Raw genomic sequence first — 25934 nt, 5'->3', positions numbered from 1 at the left:
ATCTATAAAATAAAGATGAATAACATTACTCAACTGGATATTCGATGATTTACAAAAACAAGCTTAATGCGTAATTTGTTTACTCAAATACTATCGAACTCGAATTTTCCTCTGAATCTGACAGCACGTCAATACAATATTAAATTTTCTCTCTGCAAAATGAAATATATTTCGCAATCAAACAATATTAACATGAGAATTTATTGAGTTTGGTTATCAATCTTGATTTTCCTGCATTATCATTATAATTTTACGAGTAAAATTGTAGCGACTGCGCCGAGCCGTTGAGTGATGCAAATTCATATTTGAAGTGATCGAAATTCGAAAGTAAATTCTATCCACAGAAGTGATATTGTTGCTCATTTTGAAAAACGAATCATGAAAATGATATAAATAAAGATATTATTTTATCTGGAAATATAGAAGTGTAAAAAATGAAACAGTTTTGAAACTCACAAACTTTAATAATTAAAACTTAACCTAACATAAATTAGTGGCCGTTTATTAAAGCTAAGTGAAATTAATGTACTAGTTTACAGCATCTTGAATTTATCAGAGAAGTACACATGGCATAGGTTCTTCTTGTTGAAATATTCTACCACTTCTGGCTCTAGCATTCTGTTGATGATGTTGGATACTCTACTGTCATTGGGAGCTAAGGCGTGGTCAGATTCGATGTTGTACACGATGACTGGTTGGTTTGTGTACTTTGATAGATTGTAGTCTTCTGGGAGTTGTTGAGCGTTAGGATGAGGTATGCCTTTAATGAGAATTATCTCCGAGTCCAGTTTCATGGTCGGCTGATATTCTCTTGCCATCTTGATCCTTTTGTACGCTGCTTCAAGCACTAGTTTCTGGTACTGGTGAGAGTACTTCACAAGCCCCTTTAGCTTCTGCACGCACGCTTCTTTCTTCGCTGTCCAGTCCTCAAGTTTTTCCAGTTCCTTCTTAAATTCTTCGTTGTCGTTTCCTGACATAAAGCGGTATAAGTGTTCGACGATTGCGTTCTGTAGTCGGTTGTCTGATAGGTTTCCAATGTAGGAGTCGAGATGCACTCGCAGCGCGTCTGGGCTGCTGTCCAGACAGAAAACTTTGCCTACGTGCCCTGAAAACAAAGTTCAATTTTGAATACACTTTTTTAAACGAGACCAATGCAATGAATTCCGAATTTTCATAATTGAACTCAACGGTCCGTAATTTAAAAAATGGAAATAAAATCTGAGCTTCATAATAATTATATTTCGGCCGTATTATTTTACGAGGAGTGCAACGGTCCAATAAAATTTAACGGTAAAAATAGATTGCGTTGGTCAGTGTGGTTTGCGAGATATTGAAATTGGTTTAAAAGGTGACGTAATCTTATTTATTCAAAAAGTAATTAGCCCCGCGTTGATCTCATGTTCATACGAGAAATATTTTGAAAGTTTTGTTGAATCATGAGGTATAACTAAATGAAACCAACCTTCTTTCTCCATCAAAGCCGCAACTTCAAGAGCAACGTTTACTCCAAACGAATACCCCAAAAGGTAGAACTTTGATTTTAGCTCGAACCTCGCTCTCACGGACTGTAAACAAAGAAAACGTACACGGTAGGTTTTGTCTTGTATTTTTAATCAATACCCAAGCAAAATTCTCCTTCATTAATCATTTAGTGCAAGCCTATTTGTGCCTTATCAGGTATTCAATTTGGATTGCGATAAGTCCCTACTCAACGAGATATTTTGCTTAATTTACGGAAATTAATTCTTGTATGCACAGACGCCGGCACGTCAAGTTAAGTACTGTGGCATCTAATGTACTTGTACAAGGGGTGATTTATCCACAAAAATGTAGGTAGCTGATGTGACGATGTCTGACATCAAAAACTCAATGCAAATCCAAGTATATTAATGTCATGAAATGAACACACAACGTTATTCCACTTTGCAATTAATCAATTAAAGTTTTACCAACATTACTAGGGCCACAGAAAGTTCAGTGTCAATGTTACCCGACCATATTGGTTTTCAAAATTGCCAAAGTTTACTGTCGCGGACTAATAAGCAATGCTATCAAAGAGTTCCAATATTTTGCGTTAAGTCCGTCAAAAGGGCATTCACTTGGCGAAAATTTTGGTGAAATAAGGAAGCGTATTGATAGCTTGGCTCCTCATACCGCAAATATTGAAAGGGTTTGATAAATCAATTTAGTAATAATTGGGTCATTTACACCACCGTCTATTGACATACTTTTCATGACCTGTCAAAATTCACCGATCACATACTTGTTTAGCAATTTCGAGGTATGACGTCACAATTCTGTCAAATCAATTGACTGACAATAGGTATATATGATTATAATAGTTGCACTGCCTTATATTAACTGTAACTATATCACCGGTGTTTTTGTATGGAGTTTGACAGACTTTTGACGTTTGTTAAAATTAAAGTAAGATGGTACAACCCAGCCTAAAACTACTAATAATCAGCCAATTGAAAACCAATTCTTTATTTTATTCAGGACTAGATTTGAAGAGTTTTATTTTATTTATTTATTTATTTTCACCAATTATTAGACGTTGAGTTGATTGAGTTCTTAGAAGTTGTTTCTTGGAAATATTAAAGCTTTATGTTTTGCGTCTTTTGCCTTTATTGTTGTAAAAACATGCGAACTACCCTTTATATGTATTGTCGGGGCCTTCACTGTGACGAAGCCGTAGAAATTAATTACAAACAAAGAAACTTGGGACCGTTCCGAGTTTTGTTTGCAGAAGTGAAAACAATCAGACGGGCAACTGAGAAGAATAAATAACTGATACACAACGTAAATATTACGAGGCTTAGCAACTCACAGTAGGCAGTTAAACTTTTAAATTAAAAGATTAACAGAATTAGAACGTCTCAATGTAGCGCCTCTTTTTGTTTCTATTGTTTGTTGGAACAATGAAATCTGTTTAAATTTTCATTAAAGAAACGCCGCAGAATAGACGCGTCTTAGTAAGATGTCTTTAAGATTTATTTAATTCTGAATTAAGCTTGACGATTTTGTAAAAACTGCGGCTTGAATTAGTCCTTTGTCTTTACTACTACGAATAATGTTAAAACATTCACAGAAGATAATTATTCCTGTTGAATAAATGCAATCTGTAACGATCGTCTATTAGGATTAATGTGTCTCTATAATTCCCATTTGCCATGGAAAGCATTGGGGGAGGCCTATGTTCAGTAGGGTGTCCCATAAATGGCTGAAAAAAATTTTTTTTTAGATATTGAAATGCATACCCTCTATTTCTTTTAGTACTACTCAGACATAGTTAAATACAAAATTTCATCTTTCTACGTCAACATTAACCCGTGCCGACTGAGCTCTGAAGATTTTGAAAAATGCTGGTTTTATCCCTTTGGTTATGTAGCTTAATCAATTAAAATATTTAAATTTTATAAAATATTTATATAAAGAAGATATCAGACAATATATTTTCCCCCTTGGGTCCCTTTTTTACATTCTGGATACAGATTTTCATGCTCCTGAATATTGGCCTGATTTTTGGTACACTGTGCGTAGCAAAAATATCTTTTTCTCTTCCTTTGCAGTGATCAAACAATGAAAATCTTGCATAAGCTTTATAGCTCTCTCAGCTGTATCATTAACTACCCTTAAAGAAAGCACTTTTTTGCTTTTAAATAGGCAACATCTTCATCTCATTTAGAAATGGGTCTCAGGGGAAAATTCTTATCAATTTTCAATGGGAAAAATAAATGTATAGTCTTGACAGACACTAAATCACTCAATGGGTTTCCAGCAACAATAAATAAGGCAGTATTATTATCAATTCATTAAAAACATGATACAAAAATTAGTACTAGTCCTATTTACCATAGAAATAATCATACCTTCTTCAGATGGAATGTATATCTTCCCAGAATCATACATACTCTCTCTTTGTACTTTTACTACAGTATTGACGGTGTTTGTTCATTACCTTCATCATCAAAGAGTGATAAAACGGCAATTTCTTCTGACATGAAGTAACAAAGATGTTGACTAAACTTGCTCAAGGCTGCTTTGGAAATCAATTTGTCAACACTCTCATATACCTTTTGGAAAGTGGATGTCAAGAGTTCCTTAAGGCTTTCATCAGAGCTGGTAAGTTGGTCGTGATGATTAATTGAGAACAAATGAATACGCACCGCTACTGCCGTGCAACATGTTTCGATGCAAGTCGGCACGGGTTATCGTACTCCAAATAAAGTAAAATTTTATTTCCGAGTGTTTTAGAGGCAAACAAACAAAACTAAGACCTATGCGTTACACATTTAAAACTTTGAAAATTATGGGACACCCTAATGTTCAGCAGTGGACGTCCTATGGCTGAAATGATGTTCTCGTTCTCGTTTCAGCCAAATGACGTCCACTGCTGGACAAAGGCCTCCTCCAAGGCTTTCCACAATGCACGGTCCTGCGCTGCCCGCATCCAGGCTCTTCCCGCGACCTTTACGAGATCGTCGGTCCACCTAGTAGGAGGCCTGCCCACGCTACGTCTTCCAGCCCGTGGTCGCCACTCGAGAACTTTTCTGCCCCAACGGCCATCGTCTCTACGAGCTATGTGCCCCGCCCACTGCCACTTGGTTTTAGCAATTCTGCGAGCTATGTCGGTCACTTTGGTTCTCCTGCGGATCTCCTCATTTCTGATTCGATCACGCAGGGAAACTCCAAGCATGGCCCGCTCCATCGCCCTTTGGGTGACCTTGAGCCTTCTTATGAGGCCCATAGTAAGCGTCCACGTTTCGGATCCATAAATCAACACTGGCAGCACACACTGCTCGAAGACTTTTGTCTTGAGACACTGCGGTATTTCGGACGTGAGTATATTGCGTAGCTTCCCGAACGCTGCCCAGCCGAGTTGGATTCGACGATTGACCTCTTTCTCGAAGTTGGCCCTACCTAACTGGACTGTTTGTCCCAGGTATACATAATTGTCAACAGCTTCGAGTGTAGAGTCTCCAACCTTCAAAGGAGTGGGTGCGACACGGTTATTAGACATGGTTTTTGTCTTGTCCATGTTCATTTTGAGACCCACTTGTTGAGAGGCTCTACTGAGGCCATCGAGCATTGTGCCTAGATCTTCCAAGGTTTCAGCCATGACTACGATATCGTCCGCGAATCGAAGGTGGGTGATGTACTATGTGGCTGAAATGATGATGATGATGAAATCCCATTTCAGACATTCGTTTTATCCAGTGCTGGACAAAGGCCTCTCCCATGGATTTCCACAGTCTTACGCTGCCTGCATCCATCCATAATAATGTGCTTGCCACGACCTCCAACAGAATTAGTCGTTTAAATAATCAGACATTATTGAGAACCAATCACATTAATACAAGTATGAACTTTGACCTAGGAATAGGCCAGCCTTTGGATTAGAAGATGTCTCAACTTGAAGATTCATTGTTTTTAAAGTCTGATTTTAAATAGATCTCCTTTAACCAAAAACTAAGTTCAAACAGTCATACAATACCTTCAAGACATGGCTGGCCATTTGCGCGATGGTCTCATTTGCTAGATCGGGTCCGAGCTGGAAGGTCATGGCTTGGATCTTAAGTCTTTCGGAGACGTGATTGAACACGCGGTAGTGGCCTTCAAAGCCTGGGATGAGCATCAGGTACGCTGCTTGGAAGTCCAATTCCTCTTCACGCTGTTTGGAAGATGAGAGAAGAGTGTTAAAATTATGAACATAGCTATTTTAATGTAAGATTATGGGCCGGCTTGAGATAGTTATCTCATGTTGGAAATTAGGGATTGATGGTGAAAACGGGCATGAGTCTGACATTAACGCCGAATAGAGTTGAAGGTTACTTATCTAAGAGATAAGTTCCTTCTAAGCTTTATCAACATGTGGTGAAACTGACTGACCTTGTTATTATTTTAAAAGTTCCAAAAATACCCTTACTGCTGAGAATTGTAGAAGCCACAAAATTTGTAGCTGATAAAAACTGCCCCACTGTGAAATTTTAGGTATCCTACTTTTCTTGGGGCTGGTGGGGAAATGTTTTAAAACATAAATGATTTCATGATCTCACCTCGATTGAATCGTTCAGTATTGTAGGCATAGGAACCATGGGCTCAGTGGCCAAGCATTCATCATCATCGATGAAGGTGAAGAACGCTCCTAAACCACTGTCGAAATCAGTGTGCTGTGTACTCAAACACTCACTTAGGTTTTTCAGGCTGAAAATATAAAATTATTTAGGACTTTCAATCACAAGAATTTTTAGAACACCACATGTTGTTTAACATGTGCCTACCATGAGTTTACGTTAGGTGAGCTCGCTAGCGAATACGTCAAAAAATTCTATGAAGATCTTATTTCTTGAAAGTAGCCACTAGGGGCGCTGCACAATATGTCATACATTTAAATGTCATTTTTTTACGCAGTCGCTAGCGAACACACCTAACGTAAACTCATGGTAGGCACACAGTTCTCTTCTGAATCCTACATCTATTGTAGTGCATTATCTTTTGGGAGCGATATGTTTTACATCCTGTGGGCTTAAGATGTGTTTGCCCAAGTGTACAACAATAAATTTAGCTTTTATCATCAATCATTTCCGCCATAGGACGTCCACTGAACATAGGCCTCCCGCACTTTAACTTTACTAACTGAAAATGATTTTACATGATATTGTATCCCATTTTTTCTAGCAAGTAATAGCAGCCAAATATGTTAGTTTTAGCCCAAAATTGGTCTTTCCCAAGGGTTACCGTTGTGTTCAACCACAAGTTTATATCTGTTTCTTTTGCTGTAATAGGGAGCGTATAATGTCTACCCAGTGTACCCGCAATCTAACGTCACCGCAATATAAGTTTTTGTGCCAGTTACATCTTCCGTACGGGAAAAAGTTTTATTATTTTCCCCTGGGGAGTTTGGCCCACTAAATACACCGCAGCCTGCTTATGAGGGCAACCTAAATTTTCGGCAAAGATAATTACGGAACCTAATTAGGAAGTTTGCTAAAGTGCTGTTTATAGTTCCTAAAAATTAGAGCACATTTTGCTCTACTAAATTGTAGAGATTATAAAAATAATAGTTTCATTAGTTAAATTTGAGGTATTTAACTGAAGCGTATTCTTTGAAAAACGAAAATTCTGGATCTTTTAGCTTTGTTGATTAATACACACTGTCGTAATATTTCGTAGCGTTGATTATGCTACTATTAATATTGGCACCAATACTTTTTTGGAAAAGAAAATAGGTATAAAATATACTTTGGGCTTAAACGTGTCTAATGTAGCCTACGCGCAGAAATTATATATGTTTGTGTCAATTTTAAAGTCGAGTTCAATGTATAGAGCTTGAAAGAGCCCAATATAAAACTAAGAACATTGGGGATGCTTTGTACTTATAATTTAAATAGGTAGATATACTTACGTTCCAATAGTGAGGTTGTTTACTTTATCCATGGAGTAGCTGACTTTGTAAGTATCTTTAATGGCAGCAATAATTTCCATTTTGTTCATCTCATTCAAGCTTAATTTTGCTAAAGTTAAGTTTTCGGAAAGATTGTATAGGCTTTGGATTCCTGTAAAAAAATTAGGATAATATTGTGTTAATGAATATTGAAATTTCTTTAATTTTTACGTGTAATATGACTTCGGTCCTTAAGTTTGGTAAAAACATCAATCTTTCGAACAAACTTTTATTTGGTTAACGAGCCTTGGAAGTTAAATGGTAAAATGAAAAATTACTTTATTTGAAATTGTATGTTTAAAGACATTCGTATTTTTTAGTGATCTTTCTTCATAACTGTGCTAGATTATTTATTTAACTTTCAGCTTCAGCCCACTTTCTGAAACAAACTGAAGGTAGTGAACTCACCTAGTATTTTTTCAATTTTCTTCACAAAGTCGGAGTCAGCTCGTTTCCCAAGATTAAACGCTCGAACATTTTTATAATTGAGTTTCAAGCTGGACTCGAGCGCACTGAAGAGTGCTGAATATGATATCATTTGAGATTTTCCTTCGGTATAGGTGGAGTTTTTATTGAACTGGAAATACGATACTTATTGTTAGTGAGATACGAGTTAGTTTTAGTTATCTTTGTTACTTGTTTCACCACAAGACGAATCAATTATACTGACTTCTTAAAGTACCTGAGGTACCTCTATGGTACGAAAAAGACACAAGCACACAATATTTAGAATACACTCTTTGTTTGATAGCCTTTGTCTAAATATTCTAAAACTTATCATCAATGACTGAAAGCTAGGCTCTTATTCCAAGAAAATCTAAAGACTGTAACTTCATAGTCACATTCACACATGCATGGTCGACAGCACATTAAGCTACACAATGTAGCATCTTATACATATTATTATTATATTGGATCGATTGCAAACGGAACCAGTGAGGATATGTCTAGGAGAAAAAGTTGTAATTAGATCGATTGTACAACAAAGCGATCTAATGTGCTTTCAATTGTCCTTAATTAGTATATCTATAGTATTATTCCCACGTGTGATATTAAGACTTACCTCATCCAATTCTCCGACTCGCAGCACAAGGCCAGGCAACCCAACGTCGTTTCTATTTTGGCATATTTTCTCAGAAACGGAATTAGCGTATTCGTCTGTAACCTTGTCAGCCGAGCGAGTTAGGACCACAAAGTGCCTTCAAACAATAACAGTTTACTTAGAATATAATATAATTCAAGAATATTTAACACAGTAATGTAATATACAGTATCATAAACTACGACAACAGCAGATTAAGTACTAAAAATCCAGCCAAATTCTTCTATAAAATGGAAATAATAATATTTGCGTTTTTTTGATACCACAATTGTAAATTAAAGCTTTTTACACAGTTACCAACGTACAATTTCAGATTTGGCTAACCGCACTTACAAAAATCATCCCATTTAAACAAACCAGTACTGTTTGTGTAATGTTCTAACACTAGCTACTGCTGCTACTTACTTGAGTTCTGGACAAAGATTACGCGTCATCAGATCCAAATGCGCAACCACCATAGCGGTCTCATTAAACTTCCTCGCAACATCTTCTGGCTCGAAGCTCTCGTTTCCATCATCGTTTCTGTTCTGGACGATGAAGATGCCTTGCACTGGACCTAAATTAGATCCTTGAGTGAGCAAGTTCATGCAGCTTTTCTCTGTGCTGATGTTATCGTTCAGAATTTGCAAGGTCACGCCAAGTTTCTTCCAAGACCTGGATCAAAAATTCAAGAATAAAAAGAAGAAAAGAATAATGACACAGTAAAATATTGTATTCAGTTTGTCTCGAATCTTGATATTCATTAGTCTTGTGACATCAGAATCTAATTATTTATCTCTCTGTAGTGGAAGAAATGAAATAAAGAAAGAAAACTGATCAAGTTCTAGAAAGATAAGCAAAGGACAAGGCAAGGAATTTTGCATTGAGTCTTATCACTGATGCTAAAAAAAATTGTTCAAAGGGGAAATTGAACTCTACCCACATAAGCTTAGTGTTGAAGTATCCACCGATTGCGTTAGCCGTCACGTTGACCATAAACTTTCTAGCTCCACGTCTTACCAAATGATCGATCAGCTCAATGCCTAGGCCTTGATCATCGCAAACTACAACTTGAGTTCCATTGGATGAGTATTCCATTCTGAAATAATATAAAATAGTTTATTTGAGACTGGTTCAAATTACTATAAAAAATCTCACTCGATGCCTAAAGAAATTGATAGTGATAACATTATTGATTAAGTTGTCTAACCAACCGGGCGATGTGGAAATCACTGGGGGAGGTCTATGTTCAGCAGTGGACGTCCTGTGGCTGAAATGACGATGATGATGATGAAGTTGTCTAAAATATTGATGTCTATGTAACATGACATACCTAGGAATCACACTTATTCCTTGAGCAGCAGTGTCAGAGTCCCTTAGTTTGATCAGCACACGTCCCCGTTGCTTGAAGGACGATACGAGTCTGAAAGCCCTAGTGACGTCATTGGGCGAGTATACCACACGACTCAGCGGTCTCACGATGCCTTTTCTGATTCCTTCACTTATTAGCAGTTGTAGCCTCTATAAGGAGATAATATTGATTACATAGCAATAACCTAAAATCTTTCAGCAATTAAAAGTTCCAAATCATGTAGCCTTACCTTTTTCTCCATCTCATTTTCGGGCTTGAATATGTTAGAGAGGTTAGAAGCAACATAATTTCTCTCCTTTAGCAAGAAGAACATGCAGAAGTGTTCATTGTTCTTCATGTCGAGGTCACTGAGGTCCATAAACTTGGATGAAAGCCCGGCACATTTCATTGCGCTCTGAAATCAACCAAAATATTATTTGATGCTGTTAAATTTTCTCAATAATCGGCAATAAGAGTGATCATTAAGGTTTCACTTTACCTCACGCAAGGATCCTGTAGCTGTGTTGATGACGTAATCGCAGCATTTACCATTAGTCTTGAGAGTAACCATCTCATGAACAGTTCCGTCCCTTGAGTTACCAATGTGACTTTCTGTAAGAAAAATATTATGATGGTGAGTTTGAACTGGAAGATAGAGTGAATAACTCAAATTTTGTGGAACTATGTCTAAGGCTTAGACTTTGCATTAAGACGTTAGATGCAAATGGTCTCAAGCTGCTTGCTGTGACGTTTGATGGAGGGGACAATGAAGTTCTGAACTTTACTGATGATAATGATGACTTCTCAGCTCTTCTGAAAATGTTTCTTACCATCAAGTTCAGGGAACAGTTTCGTCAAGAACCTTTTCTTTTTCATGTCACAGACAGCCGTGAAGACGGTACAGCCTAGCGACAGGCAAATTGATATGACGGCCTGACCCAGAGCTCCAGCACCGCCGTTGATGAATACGGTGTTATTCCGCATTAATCTTCCTTTGATGGCCTAAAGATAATATATTTTTAATACGTACAAGTATAATACTCGTACTTATTATTTTTATTTATTTATTTATACTTCAATGCCAAAAATATTAACACTAGGCGAACTTAATGCCATAAGGCATTCTCATCCAGTTTACCTTTGGGTTATGCAGGTTGGTTTTATAAGACGCACTGCATCAACATTACGGGGTTGACTTAATATTTTGTTTGGGAATCCAAATTAAAAGGCGAAAAGACAAAATATTATAATGTGAGGAAAAGCTCGACTGACTCGTCTTTTTAAGTGAACTAACTATATTTACCAAACAATAATAAGCGTGGACGTATGGCAAAGGTACTGTAGCAGCATCCTCTAGAGTCCAGTGTTCAGGTACCGGCCATGTTAGGTTACAGTCAGTCTCAACGGTGCTTGACAAAGTACCGCGAGGTAAGAGACCCATCACTTTTTCTCCTCTGAAAATTCCAGAATGTGTATAAACAACTGCATTTCAAGTTAACGTTTTTAACACGTCTAAGGCCCAGAACAGACGGTGAAACGAAACTGCAACGAAACTGCAACTTTCTGATGCTTCTGATGAATGAAACTGAAACTGAAAGTTTCAAACTGGTCGCGTCATGTGTGGTCTCTCAACGGACGCTATGGCAGAAACTTAGATGAAACTCAAAAGTAACTAGCAGTTGCAGTTTCGTTGCAGTTGCGTTTCACCGTCTGTTCTGGGCCTAACACATCTTATTTGGATTTAGTAAATATGACTTTGATGTTACAATAAGCCTGATGAGTTGGTTGTCTGTATACGAGTAGCTTGCGAGCAATAAACTTACTTTTGGTTAAGGCCACTGAAATCCATACCAAAGTGGTCACCGTCGCCTTTTTCGTGTCCAACTGCGTGTACTACATCTTTCATTGACACTCCAGCATAGTGAACCTTACAGAAATAAAATAACAATTACATTTTTTTTAAGAAATAAGGTCTGCCAGAATAGTGAAAATAAAAAAGATCTTATAGGTACCTGAACCAAAGAGTTGCTGACTACAGGTTTGGGTGCTTCAACCCAAGTCAGACTCTCCAAATTACCAGGGATGGCACTGACAAGAGTTGCATTCTTGATGTTGACCAACCTCTCACTTGGCAAGTTATAATAGCCTCCCCATTGGCCCTAAAAGATAATAATTATTTCATTTAGAATTTTATTTCCATCAAATCAAATTATGATTTTGGATGAAATCAACTAACCTTTTTGAAAACATTGAAAATTAAATTCTTCTGAAGTTGTTCCTTGTAGACACTATTTTCGGGGTGGAATGATGGCGCATGATAATCATCGACAACCACCAAACCAATCTTATTGCCATAATCTTTCTTCAATTTCTTTACAAGACCTGGTGGTATAGAAATTGAAATTAGCACAACTAAAAGTGAAATGAAAAAAAAAACATAATTGATGAAATTATTACCAAAGAGTCCACAATAAGGTTGCCTTTCCGAAACTAATACGATTTTCCGTGTTTTTTCTAGTTCAGTTCGGATCCTTGGAACCCACGAGAACTTTTTATCGTGTACGATAGGAATGTACGTCACATTCTCTTCTGTCCCAATATAATTTTTCTTCAGTAGTATCAATACGTGATTTTGCACATTCATAGCAGTGATCACTCGGAACAGTTTGTACTCTGGGTGAATCTTTGACGTATTGTGTTCTAAGGTCATTACAAAGGAATCTTTAGGAAGAATTCCATGCATGAGTTGCATTTTCTGTAAGAAAATGATTATTTGAATTAATATCAATTTATCATCAGTTAACATAAAATTGTCTTTGAAAATATCAATTTCTATTTACAAAACATTACCTTTTCATCAACCAAGAGATTGTCAACCACAAACAAGTTTGATTTTGCGAAGTACGTCTTGTCTGATACCAAAGCATCCAATTTTACAGACTCTCCTTGAACTTTATTAATCACCACATCATAAGATGTGATGTTAGAAACCATTCCGTTTATTGCATTAGACACTTCAGTGTATGGTGCACTTAGCATCTCGGTAACTTTAATTTCTTTATTTTGAGTGTTTTCGCCCACTACTTGAAGGTTTATTTGGAGAGCAGCATTAATCTGAAACGACATAATATAATTAACAATATTTGAAATTTTTCAGCAATCTCTTATTTATTCGTTTTGGATTATTTTAACTTTTTAGACCAATCCAGCAGTACTCACGTTTACAGCTCCAGTAAGGAAGTGTGGGATAAACGATTGAGTTTCTAAAACATCTGCAACTTCTTCCTTTATCGGTTTGTCGTTAAAATCAATGCTGTCAAGTTCAACTCCGCCAGATCTGTATGAAATAAGTCATTTTACTTCTATTTATAACACAAATAGTTTAATACACAATCTTTAAAATCCCTTACCTTGTGATGCCGTAAAAACTGAAAACTTGCGCAGTGTGCACAGATCCTGATTTTTCCGTAATTTCTTCATGTCTTTTGGGGTCGATACTCAGCTTTTTAATAAACTTAGGTACAGATAAGCCTTCAGAGTCCTTTGAAAAGGCGTTGTATTGTATTAAAGCATCGATGTATGTAACCCAATCTCCGGTCCATTTAATTTTAGCTTCATTTCTTTCTACGTTGGACGATTCGAGTGTTTGGAACTTGTCCCTGAAAGAAAAATGATGTTACATCCAGCCCTTTGGGACAGTGATAGCAAAAGTTACTCGGCAAAAGGGCATACATACTTGTAACCAAATCCTCTAAGATGGAGTAGTTTATAAATATCTTCTTTTGAAAGATGAACATCGTTTTTGATTTCGTCCGTTTGTTCTAAGTCACGGAATACAATATCTGAACTGTTCACTGGTTCCATGATACCGGTTATGAATTTAGTTTCTTCACAACTTACCTAAAATGAATCGCAAAAATATTAAATTAACATTTTAAATGGAGTAATTTGTTAACTGTGACTTTGAAAGAGGTTGAAATGTACCTAAATGTATGTACATTCAAGTGACTTTTTTCTGGTAAATGAATTCTACAAATAGTGTCAAGAACACCTAAATACAAAATACTAAATAAAATCTCTTTTAATTTGTCAAATGCATGTGATAATGATTGCTAATTAGTGATTTATAGTCAACCTTTATAATCTCGTATGTAATAAACAGAATTGTATGCATTTCTATTTACAAATAACCACAAAACAAAGCTAGATAAGTTGCTCGATGTTGAATACATTATCTTACAGAAACGAAGAAGAAAAAACGCGTGCAAAATCCACGGAAACTAATGCATAAACCACGTCGACGTGAGGAGTGGCCAACTGCTCATCCTTGTGCCCAACATAAATCAGTTCTTGTGAGTACGTTCGTGTTTATATGAAAATATATGCGCAATAAATCTCTATTTTACCTCGAATCTGTTACTGCCCTTATAAATCTGGATGTTTAGATGCAAAGGCTTTTCTGCGTCAATGTTAGCCTCGGCGTGGAAGGTTATGTCCTTGAAAATAACCGGCATGTCTTTGTATTCGACACCTTGGTACATGGCAAGCGTTTCCCATACGAGAGTGAGGTACGCCGCTTCTGGGAATATGATTGTACCTAAAAAGGAATGGATTTGTGAAGCAATTTCTTGATACGTTGGTATGACAATGTGATTACAACAGAGGGTGATTCATGATAATAATGATGATCATATTCTATACTACGTATTTATTTGAAAATCATACAAGTTTACACAATGTACAACTTTGTGTGGTCGGTGCTACTTGTTTGTGTATGATAGATATACGTGATTCCATATTATAGTAAGAGACGGCGCTGATTGCAAGTTAGTATTGTTAGAAAATTAGCTCGCATTCCAATCACAGTTGTACCCAGCTGCATTTTTCTCCAATTCGTTTTTATCTATAACAAAAGCTCAAATGTTTTTTTTTTAATAAAATAATCTCGGTGGTGTTACGGTCGATCGATGAAATGAAAATATGAAATTGAAAATCAACTTACCATCTCTGATGTGACCGCCGTAGTACTTGAAGTCATCGTCATGAATTGACATAATAAACACACGGTTTGTGGCCACCATTCTGTCTTTGACATTGTATCTTGCTTCAGGCCTGGAAATTGTACGTCATTAATTCGATAGTAAGTTAGCTTTACTAGACTATTCGGTGTAAATTCTTTATAATTCAATATTCAACTATTCGATTAGTTCAAGTTCAACCATAAACAAGTGACTTGAAAATGTTATTTATCGCAATACGCGACAAGCCCCAAAAGTACATTTAAATTCAATTAAATTAAACTTTAAAATTAATTCTACGAACCAAGTTTCACTGTGTTCCCATCCAACGAAGTGTGAAAGGAGGCCCGTTTCGGTCGAAACTGGGAATTCGATCGTCGGGTACAAAACGTCCACCTTTGGGCAGTACCCAGCGACATATATTCTGAAAAGTAATATCGCCGTTTAGAATAAAAATTTCATCAGAAAATTAATAAGCCCATTGACAAAACTTATTGACCATGATAAAAGTCCTTTAATTAAATATTAAAAATACATTTTGCCCATGTTTCACTGCGCTGTCTAGACCGCTGTTGGGACTAGTCCCAAACTAAGAAACGCTTGTCTTAATACTAGAGTCAACGAATATAAAACTTTTTTTTTGTAAATACTATACAAAACATAAATTATGTTCATGCATTTAAATATTGACATCGTGCAGGCATTGAATCCACGATATCTGACATACTCGTAATACTCCGATACGCTAATCACTAATTGATGAGCATTTTGTCATTTTACGTACTGTAAATAAATACCTACGAGTAGTGCCTTTCTACAAACCACACAATAGTAAACCCAGAATATTTACTCTACTTACTTCCCAATAGCCTCAAGCAAGTACTTCACAGGGTCGGTATTCCCTCGTCTGGTCAGCGGGATGTGGGTACAGTCACTCAGAGACCTCTTCAAGATGGCTTGAAGAAGACCGTGTGGAGCGATCTCTACCACGACCGCGTTAGCTGGAATCAACTTGGAGGTTTCTTCGAAGAGCACTGAGTTCTGGGGAAGAAATGATTTTTTAAGATGGTTCGTTCGTTCGTTTCAGCCGAAAGACGTCCACTGCTGGACAAAGGCCTCCCCCAAGGATTTCCACGAAGACCGATCCTGCGCCGCTCGCATCCAGGCACCTCCGGCGACCTTCACCAGATCGTCGGTCCACCTTGTGGGAGGCCTGCCCACGCTACGTCTTCCGGCTCGTGGTCTCCACTCAAGAACTTTCCTGCCCCAGCGGCCATCAGCTCTACGAGCTATGTGCCCCGCCCACTGCCACTTTATTTTAGCGATTCTGAGGGCCTACGATTCTGCAATGATTTAAGATAGTTAACAGATATCAATAGCCATTTGGGTTGTATGTGATGCCATCTCCTCTCCTTATAAAAAGTAGGTAAAGTCAGCGTCATACAGTTACAATCTAAATTACTGCCTTGCAATTGGAGTAATTTTTTTATAAAAAAATATTGGACACGTAATATTTTTAATTGTCAATCAAACAAATATTTACAAAGTTATAGTGCGTTGAAGTTCCGCGCGACGTCAAAGTGCTGCACTTTTACGCACTCACTGACGTCACGGGCCTTTCTTTAGAACTTTGGCACGCTTTGTCTCTTTACATTTTTATTAGTTTTAAATAGTGAAAAATACGTGTCGAATAGTTTTTGATAAGCTAACTGACGGAATAATTAAAAATCTTGCTTTTTTACCCAGGAAACGTTCCTATTGTAACAAAGACGTGTTGCGAACTTTTTGGTTACTTTAGGTGTCAGAAACTATTTGATGCTGACTGTATCTGTATTAATGCGATGAGCCAAAAAATGAGCACATCGTTTCCATTGCCACATTAAAAAAAATATTTAAAAAAATTAATTCATGGAAAGAACATTGTCAGAAACCACCTTAGATTCCTGGGCACAGTAGTAAAGTATCAAAATTAATCTCTTACTTTTTGAATACTTAAATATTAATTAGATTGTAACGGACACTTGAGGATTAGAAAATGAAATAATAAAAGTCTTTTATATGTATTCCATAATACTATGACGACATCCGGACATTTTAGGGCGTGGCCTGCTCCATATCCTATGAAGTTCCATAATTTGTGTCGATAAAATCTATGTAAAATCGGCACAAGGCAATGCCGTACTTCATTGTTAGGAATCCATGTAATAGTGATGTTGACTGCGGTCATCATAGACAATAAGATACCGATCTTGTAAATAAAATAAATCGTCCAAATTGCTACAGTATAACTAGATTTTAATTAAAAGTTAAAAATATATTGCACGATACTACAAGAAGCTATCTAATGTGTCCAACTGGTCGAAGGTCATGAATAAAATAAAAAGAATTGTGATCATAACACTGATATAGACAATGACAACAATATGGGATCATCTTTAATATATCTGTAAAAAAGAACTCTAACTGATTATCAGTCCCTCAACAAAAATATATTTTTTATTTAGGCCAGAGGGCCTCGTATTTTTGTTATACAACTTTTAAGTCAAACTTCAGATTAAAGGATGATGGGCACAAATGTATGGAAAGTGGTACCCGCTCCAATAGCCATAACCAATATATATTTCAAAAGGCCTTTAGATGTAGGAAAATATCTGCTATGTGGCCAGTTCTAATTCACGTTTTGAAAGCAGTAATTCCACTAAGTATTATAAGAAAATATAACACATCATCCATGTATACGAGTATGTACTATGACTACAATCAATTCGGAGTGACGTCACGGACGTTGACAGCTGCGTGTACGTTAGCGTTCGCTGCGCGAATTTTAAAATAATAGTACTGTTTAGAATTAAATAAATCTAGCAATTTCTTGCCTGGAGGGACTCCTAAAGTGTGTGCATTGATTGGCAAATTCAGTGACTATTTAAAACAAATATTTAGTGCATCATAATAATTTAATCTACACACGTACCCACACGTTTGAAATAAACGAAGACAANAGGCTGTCTGTACAGCTATACTGTGTAGGTGTTTGTTTAACATACCTGTTATTACACTTAGGACCTTGCGGATGTTGTCCCTGTTAAGTCTTATGAGTCATTAACTTTTTCGATATAATATCCACAACTGCATCTTTTGTTTGCCTACGTCGTTGCCCAAGGAGTTACTGTGTTCTTTGATCCACTTCAAGAGTGCAGGGTAACGCCATTGGCATCTGCAATGACTTAGGAGCGCGTCATGGCATTCCAATATAAGTATTATAATGTAGTATATTAAGTTGCTTTGTATTGCTTGCACTATCTGAGATTATTTTTATATTCAGACCTCGGATGTCTATGGTTGCAACCGCCTGTGCTGCTCTGATTGCAATCTGCTTGGAAAATTGTATTGTGTTTATCAAGTGTTGTTGATATTCTTAGTATATTTAGGTAATTCGAGAAGACACCAGCTCCCGTACCTTTTTGGGTTTTGGAGCCGTCAGTGTAATATCCTAACTTCATTGATTCCAGAGCAATCTTGCGTTTCCGCTGTAAGCTGGATATTATATCTTCAGTCGAAGAGTGAACACAGGGAATTCTGCCGATAGGTGCCTCGGTGAGAGGTATTTCTTTTATTAGGGTTTTGTGCAGGATCGTGGAATGTCCTGTCTCCTTGTTTTGCTTCTATATGCCGTTCTTACCTTTAAGTCTTAGAGCGGCTGCTTGCGCTTCCTCCTGAATGATGAGGTCTAAAGATCTGAGATTCAGAAGGTACTCAAGTGATGTCGATGGAGTGGTTCTCATACAACTAGTGGCCGCTATGCTTACTAGGCGTTGCAGGCTTTGGAGTTTTGATCTTGCTGTTGATAGTTGTGTTCTGTGCCACCACACAAGTGATCTATAATATTTTGTGTAAGAGGGCCATATAACCGACGTGTAGAGCCAGTGTTATCTTTGGGTTGAGACCTCATCTACTACCAATGAGTCTCTTGCACTGATGGAATGCTATACAGGCCATTTTTATTTTGTTCTCGACATGACTCGCCCAGTTCAATTTATTGTCTAAGGTGATGAGTTTTGTTTATAAAGAGTTCTGGTAGTTGGAGCTCTTGTAAATTCTATAATGCACTTATTAAGTACTTTTATTGACAACGTTAGGCACTATGAATTCAATTATATGTTTTACTAGTAGATGTTAACCATTATTTATTAAAACTATTAACTAAAGTTCTTTGATTTATAAACTACGCATTATGTTTTCCTTTAATCTGACAATTGGGCTAAGTTATATCATTTTACACCAAATAATTAACCAAATCATTAGTTGCGATTTTCAAATGTTTTTGATCTAAGTAACTGATAACATTTTACACATGTACGAAACTTTTGTGGTTAATGGTATTAGTCTAATTGAATCATTATACACAAAATAAATAATCATTTGTCTTTTACTTTTTGTGATATAAATTAAGTTACATTCTTTTTCACCAACCAACAATACATAGTTTTTTTTGTGTATATTAATATGAGTCATCTTATATTGTTAATCACAAATTCAATCTGAACAACTTCAATCGTGTAAAAAGTAGTAACACGAGTCGTACCTCTTGACACAATAAAAAATTGAAAGAAGCCTCCGGTACACTTTGTTAAAAGTAGACATGTATCAATATACACGAAAGAAAACTCAAAATTGGTTCACAAAGCCTTACTTGTATCATTTGGCACAAAATTATTTTCTTTTCTATACGTCGTAGAAACATACCGATTAGATACAAAAATAGCTAATTTTTCAGAGATTCACATTATGTTATAAAGTCAATTTTGATCTAAGTCGAGTTAGATCCCTTTTCACTGGGGGTACAGAATTGTTCTTACATAAAGATTTGTGTCATTTAGAACCTAGAAAGTATTTTCTCGGCACTGTTGATCTAACGGCGAACAATGTATGGAGAAAGAACATTGTCCTTTCTTAAAAATCGTTGTGCATAGCATGTGCTTTAAATAAGCATTATTATTATTATGAGATGATAATTAGTTTGTAATTTGAATAAACCTATTCTATGCAAATAAATACCTTGACTTAGATTTTAATACAATTTAAATTAAATTCAGGTCTAGGAAATAACGTTTTCAATGTAATTTACTTCGAGTGTAGAATTAATTATTGAAGAAATTAACAATACCTAACGTCTAGTGGGTTAATCTCAAAATTAATTGCACTTACTAATAAGTTGTTTGTATGGTATTCTGCTGAAGAATACTTGGCTTTAGGCTCTTCCCATTCTTCTTGGGGCACTGAAGTGGACACCCACTTGGCGCTCCGTTCCTTTGGCTCTTTGATGACTTCGCTCAGATATTGTAGAAGCGCAGGCCCTTGATAACGAAATAAGATTATGAGAAAAGGACTTACACACTTACCACACCTTATACGTTTAGGTTGTAACAATAAGATAATTATGAAATTGTTGTCTTAGGTTGAACCTGCGATATTTGTGATAATGATGTCCTACGGCTGAGATGATGATGATGATGATGTAATTGTGCCTAAATACAGGGTGGAAACGATAAGTGACCGAAAAACTGGTTACTGATCCTGAAAGTGCTTCACGAGCTCTTTCAAACGATATCAATAAGATAAAGAATAAACTAATTCTATCAGAAAATTCAATGTTTCGGGGTCGAAAACTAATAAGATTATATTTTATTTAACTGGCCATTTAAACATCACATTGTAGTCATTGAGAAAGATGAGAAAACCTTTTAATGATTTTTATTCATAGACGCTAATCTAAATTTGGCACGACTCATACAAAACTAAACTTTCAGACAGCTGTTATTTAAAAATACGTAGAATTTGGCATGCTATAAGAACTATTAGTCCAGTCGATAAAGCATTATACAATATGTAACAAAAACACCGTCCGATCCGAAAGGGTCATAAAGTAGCTTTAACAACATTACCAAAACAAGTATCAAAATCACGTAATTAATAAAAACAATTTTTTTATCGATTTTTAAAGTCAATAAGTTTAGCAATGATTTACCCTACAACGGGGAAATTTTCAAAAAGCGTTAACACTCTGTCGCCGCGCGGCTTTTTTTAAGACGCTGGGGGTCATGACCTTATGACGTGCCGGCGCATCTCTACCCCTCCCGCGTACCCTCTACACTGCCGTTCGAATTGCCATGTAAGCTTTTTTATTTTTGTAAATTTTGTATTTATTTTTCATGGGGTATTTTTTAAATAATATTTTATGAAAATTATTACACAAATCGAATCTTAACTCGATACCTATTAACACCTTAATGGATCGGACGGTGTTTCCGTTACATATTGTAGATGGAAAACTGTAGAACACAATTTCTGACTTCAGGACTTTATTTAGACTAGTTAGGAGGTGAACATAGCAAAAGTCCCCGCCCTTAGCCCTTGAGCCGGCGGGGAGAGGGGGGTTTAAAGGTGCCACTTTTCGGTTTTTCGCTTAATCCTCGGAAACTATGCGTCCTAGTGACATGACTACTTTGAACCAAAAAAAGCATATTCAATTTGCTACAGATGAGATTGACAAGTTTTTCTATANATGAAATTTGAAGCTGATGTATATCTTGCAAGTCTCAATACATGAGCCAAATTTGAAGTGTTAATGCACAGTAGTTTTTGAATGATGAGGAGTCAAAAGTGGCTCTAATTGGTTCGTCTAAATATACGCACGGTGCAGTCCCCTCCATGCAACTAAGCTTAACATGCTCCCGCATGTCTATAGTGTTTGCTCAATGTTGATTTAGTTGATTTTCTCCTGAAAGGAACATGTAAGACAACAATAAAATTTCCAATTTTACAGACCTTCTAGAGCAGATGCCGCAAAAACTATACAAGATATAGAAAAACTTGACTGTCTCACCTGTAGCAAATTGAATAAGCTTTTTTTGGTTTATAGTAGTCATGTCACTAGGACGCATAGTTTCCGAGGATTAAGCGAAAAACCGAAAAGTGGTACCTTTAAACCCCCCTCTCCCCGCCGGCTCAAGGGCTAAGGGCGGGGACTTTTGCTATGTTCACCACCTAACTAGGCTAAATAAAGTCCCGAGGTCAGAAATTGTGTTCCACGGATTTCTCTCTACACCGTCGTTAAGGCATTCATTGACTGGACTATATTTGCAAAAAATACTACATAGAAATCAGGCCCTCCTTACATATTATCTTAACACACAACGTTGTTATTTTAATTACTAACGCAATGTCAATACCAATTACCGTTTCAAGGGTTACACAACCGTACACAATACGCAATACAGACAAAAGATCGTGACACACTCGTTGTAACGATTGTCTAGCTCGAACAATGGCTGACCCTGTTATTTACGAACTAGACAAAGGCACGAATTAGGACCCTCCCTCTGATGCTAGGGATTATTTCGAATGCCTATTCAACTGGACTCGAGTATCATAGATGACCAATTATACACTTAGTTAGAGCTATTGATGAGTGATAATGTCCCATATTATTATTATCTATGCTCATTTTTACTGGACGCAGCTTAGCTTGGTAGTTTGCGCAGTTGCGGGTTTGAATCCCGTCGTAGGCAGTAGAATTTATATTCTACAAACAAGCTTAAAAACGCTTCTACAAGGCTAATTGTCAGGAAATTTATGAATTGACTTGAATTGTATTTACCAGCACAATTAGAACAATAAATGATTTATTATTATTAGATGTTGCAGTATTACTTTAACTCTACAATTGCTTCAGGATAATTCAGTGCTGAGAAGAAGCATCGCAAGAAACTTCTTCACCTTAATCAACCTGTTATTAAAGGGTTTACAATACGGTATCTATAATAGATAACTTACAGGGCAGATATGTACCATCCTAGACTGCATCTCACTTAACACCAGGTGCGAATGCGGTAAAATACCTGCCTTGTCCAGCATAAAAAAATCAACATCATAAATGATTTTTTGGTCAGTACGGGACTATTACCACCTCTCGTTCCCACCGCTACAACTCCGGTGTAGCCAACATCTAAAGCTTGGCCGCCAATAAAAATCTAACCAGTGAAGGTCAAGTTTGTCCCGGGGGAAAGTTAAAACTGACAGTTTTTTGTCAGTAGTAAATCTAAGTTCTGCTTAACGTACCTGCACCAGCAATGTACTTGGAATGGTAAGCGATGTTCGAACAGGGGACCTCCTTCGCGAAGATGCCCTTCTTCGTCAGATCCGCCACGAATTCCTTCATGACGTCAGCTGGTCCTGAAATGGTGGACGACTCGCCGCTGTTGTGGCAAGCCACTTCTATTTCTGGTGGACACATGGGCAGGATCTGTTGGAGCAAGATTTATAATGGTCATTTGGTAAAATATGAGTAGGTAGATGTTGAAGGAGTTGTTCCAAATAAATAACTCGCTTATTATGAGCAAAATTCAAATAACCTACTTATTCAATTTGTAAAAAAATTGGGAGTTCCGAATATAGCTCGTCTATTGCTTGTCAATTACCTGAGTTATAGGTACTTCAGAAAAAGATATAAATAATAACAGACACGGTAGTAAGTAACTACACAGAGATATGAGTATTTATGTCGCGTTCCTTGAAATAACCTGCTTTAGTAGGAAATGTAACTTTGATGATTTATGAGAAAATTATAAATAGTCAAACGAATTAGCTAACTGAAGTGGCAATAGGCAGGGTACATAGTACACCTGACGAACTGACGGTCGACGGGGCAGCAAGTTTCTGAAGTGGAGGCCACGCACGCCAAAGAAGCGTGGAACGTCCGTCACAAGTCATGAGGGTGACAGGAAGGTGCTGGATGCAGGCCGCTATTAACTGAGCAATATGTAAATCATTGGGGGACGCCTATGTTCAGGATTTGACGTCCTGTGGGTGATATGATGATGATGATAATGATGTTCTTGTAACAGTCACTTACAGCTTTATACCCAAGGCCAACTGCAGCCATGGACCCCTTGATGAAGGGCGTCTGAACAGACACCAGACCGCGGCTGTAAGCTGAGAGAATCATCTCCTCAGCCGTGAAGCATCCACTACCAAATGAGCAATATGGAATATGACGGTCCTATGAAATGATGATGATGATATTGTTCTTGTAACAATCACTCACAGCTTTGTATCCAAGGCCGACAGCAGCCATGGATCCCTTAATGAAGGGCGTCTGGACCGACACCAGACCGCGACTGTACGCGGAGAGAATCATCTCCTCAGCCGTGAAGCAGCCGTCAGCGTACGCGCATCCTAACTCCCCGACGCTGTGGCCTGAGTTATTGAGGCAAATATAAACAGATAGGACACACTTTATCGTATACCACACAACAAAAGAAAAGATTTGTTGGCAGGTTTAATTAGAGCGCTGCATAGTTGATCAAACTTTTTCTAAAAACAAAATGTCTTCCATACATCTTTCAAGAGAGCATGAGCTATTAAAACACCTACACAGCGATTGTGGTAGATTTATAAAGATGTCTGGAATGGTTTACTTTAACCAACATGATGCAATAAACATTTATGACTATGACTATTTACATTAGTCTACTACTCAAGCCTTCAGAAGCATGTTTACAAATTGGGCCAAACAGATTTATAACAGCAATGTTTTAGGCAAACAGGTACCAAATAAGGGTCAAAAATGGACCGAACGACTTCGTTAGAATTTCCTCGCCCCCAGATAAGACATTTTTAATTTCAAAGCCCATCTAGGAATCAAACTATTCATCATTTACAAACTATTAAGTCATTGAACGCCGAGACGCTAGACACAATGGAAATTGTATTGTTCGAGGCTCACCGGTGAGCCGCGTGGCGTCCAACGTGTTAAAGTAGGTAATCGTTCATTGCCGCACAAAAACTTAGTTGAAATTTAAAATTTGACCTCTTTGAGTCGCTTATCATTTATATTTTGGTTATTCACACAATACCATCTTACCAATAATGTTATCAGGCACGATTCCCATGGACTTCAATATGTCAGTCAGTCCGATCTGGACTGCTGCGATACCGACGAAGGAGTGCAGGATATTGTCGTAGATTGTCTTGTCAGGGTCGGTGAGGATGTGCATTATGTTAATGCCTTTAGGCTCTAAGACTCTGTGGCATCTGTGGAGTTGAAAGAGAATTAAATATTGCGGTTTTTGCTTTTAATGGAGAATGATGAAGTTAATTATAATTATTATTTACTCCTTTAATTTGTACTTATGGTTAGTGAATAACAGCATTAGCCTTTAGTTTGTCCTCTAAAGGCTCTTTCAAATTTAACGTTTTAATTCCAGCTTAAAACGTTAAATTTGAAAATGCCCTTAGTGTCTATCGTGCATTTGCAAGACTGGACACAACTCTTGGTACTTTTTGTTTTATTTTTCATATGCGGTCCTGCAAACGGATGACTGTAACGTAACATCAGAACATGTACATTGATTAAGCCCTAAGCAATAAATAAGAATTTGCAAGCTTTTCTAGCTTCACCCTATGAAATCATCAAAAGAGACCACTAAAATGATAAATAGTGCTAAAATGATACTTACTTCTCAATAGCAGCAGCGAATATCGGGATGCGCATGAGTCCCGCTCCCATGGTAGCCCATTGGGACCCCATACCACTGTATACGAACCACAAAGGACGGACACTGCCCGGGTAATGTTCCACCTTCTCTGAGACGACTACAGTCTCTTTGGTCTCCTCATTTGTATCTGACAAAGAAAAATGAGATTAAGGAATCGAGGCGACTTAAGTTTTGTATTTAGTCTAGAATAACTGAAAAACAACATCATTTTATCAGAGTATTTTGTCTTTACTTCATGAGGACTTTTTTTCTTATTCAGAGCAGAACCCCAGGATTTGGCTTACATTCTCCACGCTGACCAGACAAGTTTGTGGAATCCTGATGTTCGTATTACGCCCTTAGGCCCAGAACACACGGTGAAACGCAATTGCTACGAAACTGCAACTTCTAGTTACTTTTGAGTTGCATCTAAGTTTCTGCCATAGATTCCGTTGAGAGACCACACATGACGCGACCGTTTCAAACCGGTTTCAAACTGGCC

At 37.2% G+C, this 25934-nt stretch overlaps 1 protein-coding gene across 1 annotated transcript in view; it reads right to left on the bottom strand.

Moving 5' to 3' along the window:
- Nucleotides 1-446: 446 nt before the first annotated feature.
- Nucleotides 447-25934, bottom strand: part of LOC114354373 (fatty acid synthase) — a 43643-nt gene continuing 18155 nt past the window's right edge. Inside the window, exons 10-40 of the mRNA XM_028306731.1 lie at nucleotides 25415-25580; nucleotides 24820-24989; nucleotides 24001-24152; nucleotides 23016-23199; nucleotides 20103-20251; nucleotides 15757-15938; nucleotides 15202-15321; nucleotides 14882-14991; nucleotides 14286-14476; nucleotides 13616-13779; nucleotides 13290-13538; nucleotides 13099-13216; nucleotides 12730-12993; nucleotides 12337-12634; nucleotides 12116-12261; nucleotides 11892-12038; nucleotides 11703-11806; nucleotides 11183-11333; nucleotides 10710-10881; nucleotides 10379-10491; nucleotides 10130-10294; nucleotides 9862-10049; nucleotides 9472-9627; nucleotides 8955-9203; nucleotides 8511-8646; nucleotides 7856-8024; nucleotides 7409-7559; nucleotides 6060-6207; nucleotides 5498-5674; nucleotides 1463-1565; nucleotides 447-1105 (exon numbers count right to left, since the gene is read on the bottom strand). Coding sequence (XP_028162532.1) covers nucleotides 534-1105; nucleotides 1463-1565; nucleotides 5498-5674; nucleotides 6060-6207; nucleotides 7409-7559; nucleotides 7856-8024; nucleotides 8511-8646; nucleotides 8955-9203; nucleotides 9472-9627; nucleotides 9862-10049; nucleotides 10130-10294; nucleotides 10379-10491; nucleotides 10710-10881; nucleotides 11183-11333; nucleotides 11703-11806; nucleotides 11892-12038; nucleotides 12116-12261; nucleotides 12337-12634; nucleotides 12730-12993; nucleotides 13099-13216; nucleotides 13290-13538; nucleotides 13616-13779; nucleotides 14286-14476; nucleotides 14882-14991; nucleotides 15202-15321; nucleotides 15757-15938; nucleotides 20103-20251; nucleotides 23016-23199; nucleotides 24001-24152; nucleotides 24820-24989; nucleotides 25415-25580 — 5564 coding nt within the window. The 3' untranslated portion in view covers nucleotides 447-533. The remainder of the gene's footprint in view (nucleotides 1106-1462; nucleotides 1566-5497; nucleotides 5675-6059; nucleotides 6208-7408; nucleotides 7560-7855; nucleotides 8025-8510; nucleotides 8647-8954; nucleotides 9204-9471; nucleotides 9628-9861; nucleotides 10050-10129; nucleotides 10295-10378; nucleotides 10492-10709; nucleotides 10882-11182; nucleotides 11334-11702; nucleotides 11807-11891; nucleotides 12039-12115; nucleotides 12262-12336; nucleotides 12635-12729; nucleotides 12994-13098; nucleotides 13217-13289; nucleotides 13539-13615; nucleotides 13780-14285; nucleotides 14477-14881; nucleotides 14992-15201; nucleotides 15322-15756; nucleotides 15939-20102; nucleotides 20252-23015; nucleotides 23200-24000; nucleotides 24153-24819; nucleotides 24990-25414; nucleotides 25581-25934) is intronic.

This window comes from Ostrinia furnacalis, unplaced genomic scaffold (genome assembly GCF_004193835.3).
Source record: "Ostrinia furnacalis isolate ACB-3 unplaced genomic scaffold, ASM419383v2 OfSCF2047, whole genome shotgun sequence".
Lineage (NCBI taxonomy): Eukaryota > Metazoa > Arthropoda > Insecta > Lepidoptera > Crambidae > Ostrinia > Ostrinia furnacalis.
Note: the sequence above shows the minus strand (reverse complement) of the source record. Positions and strands in the feature narration are given on the sequence as shown.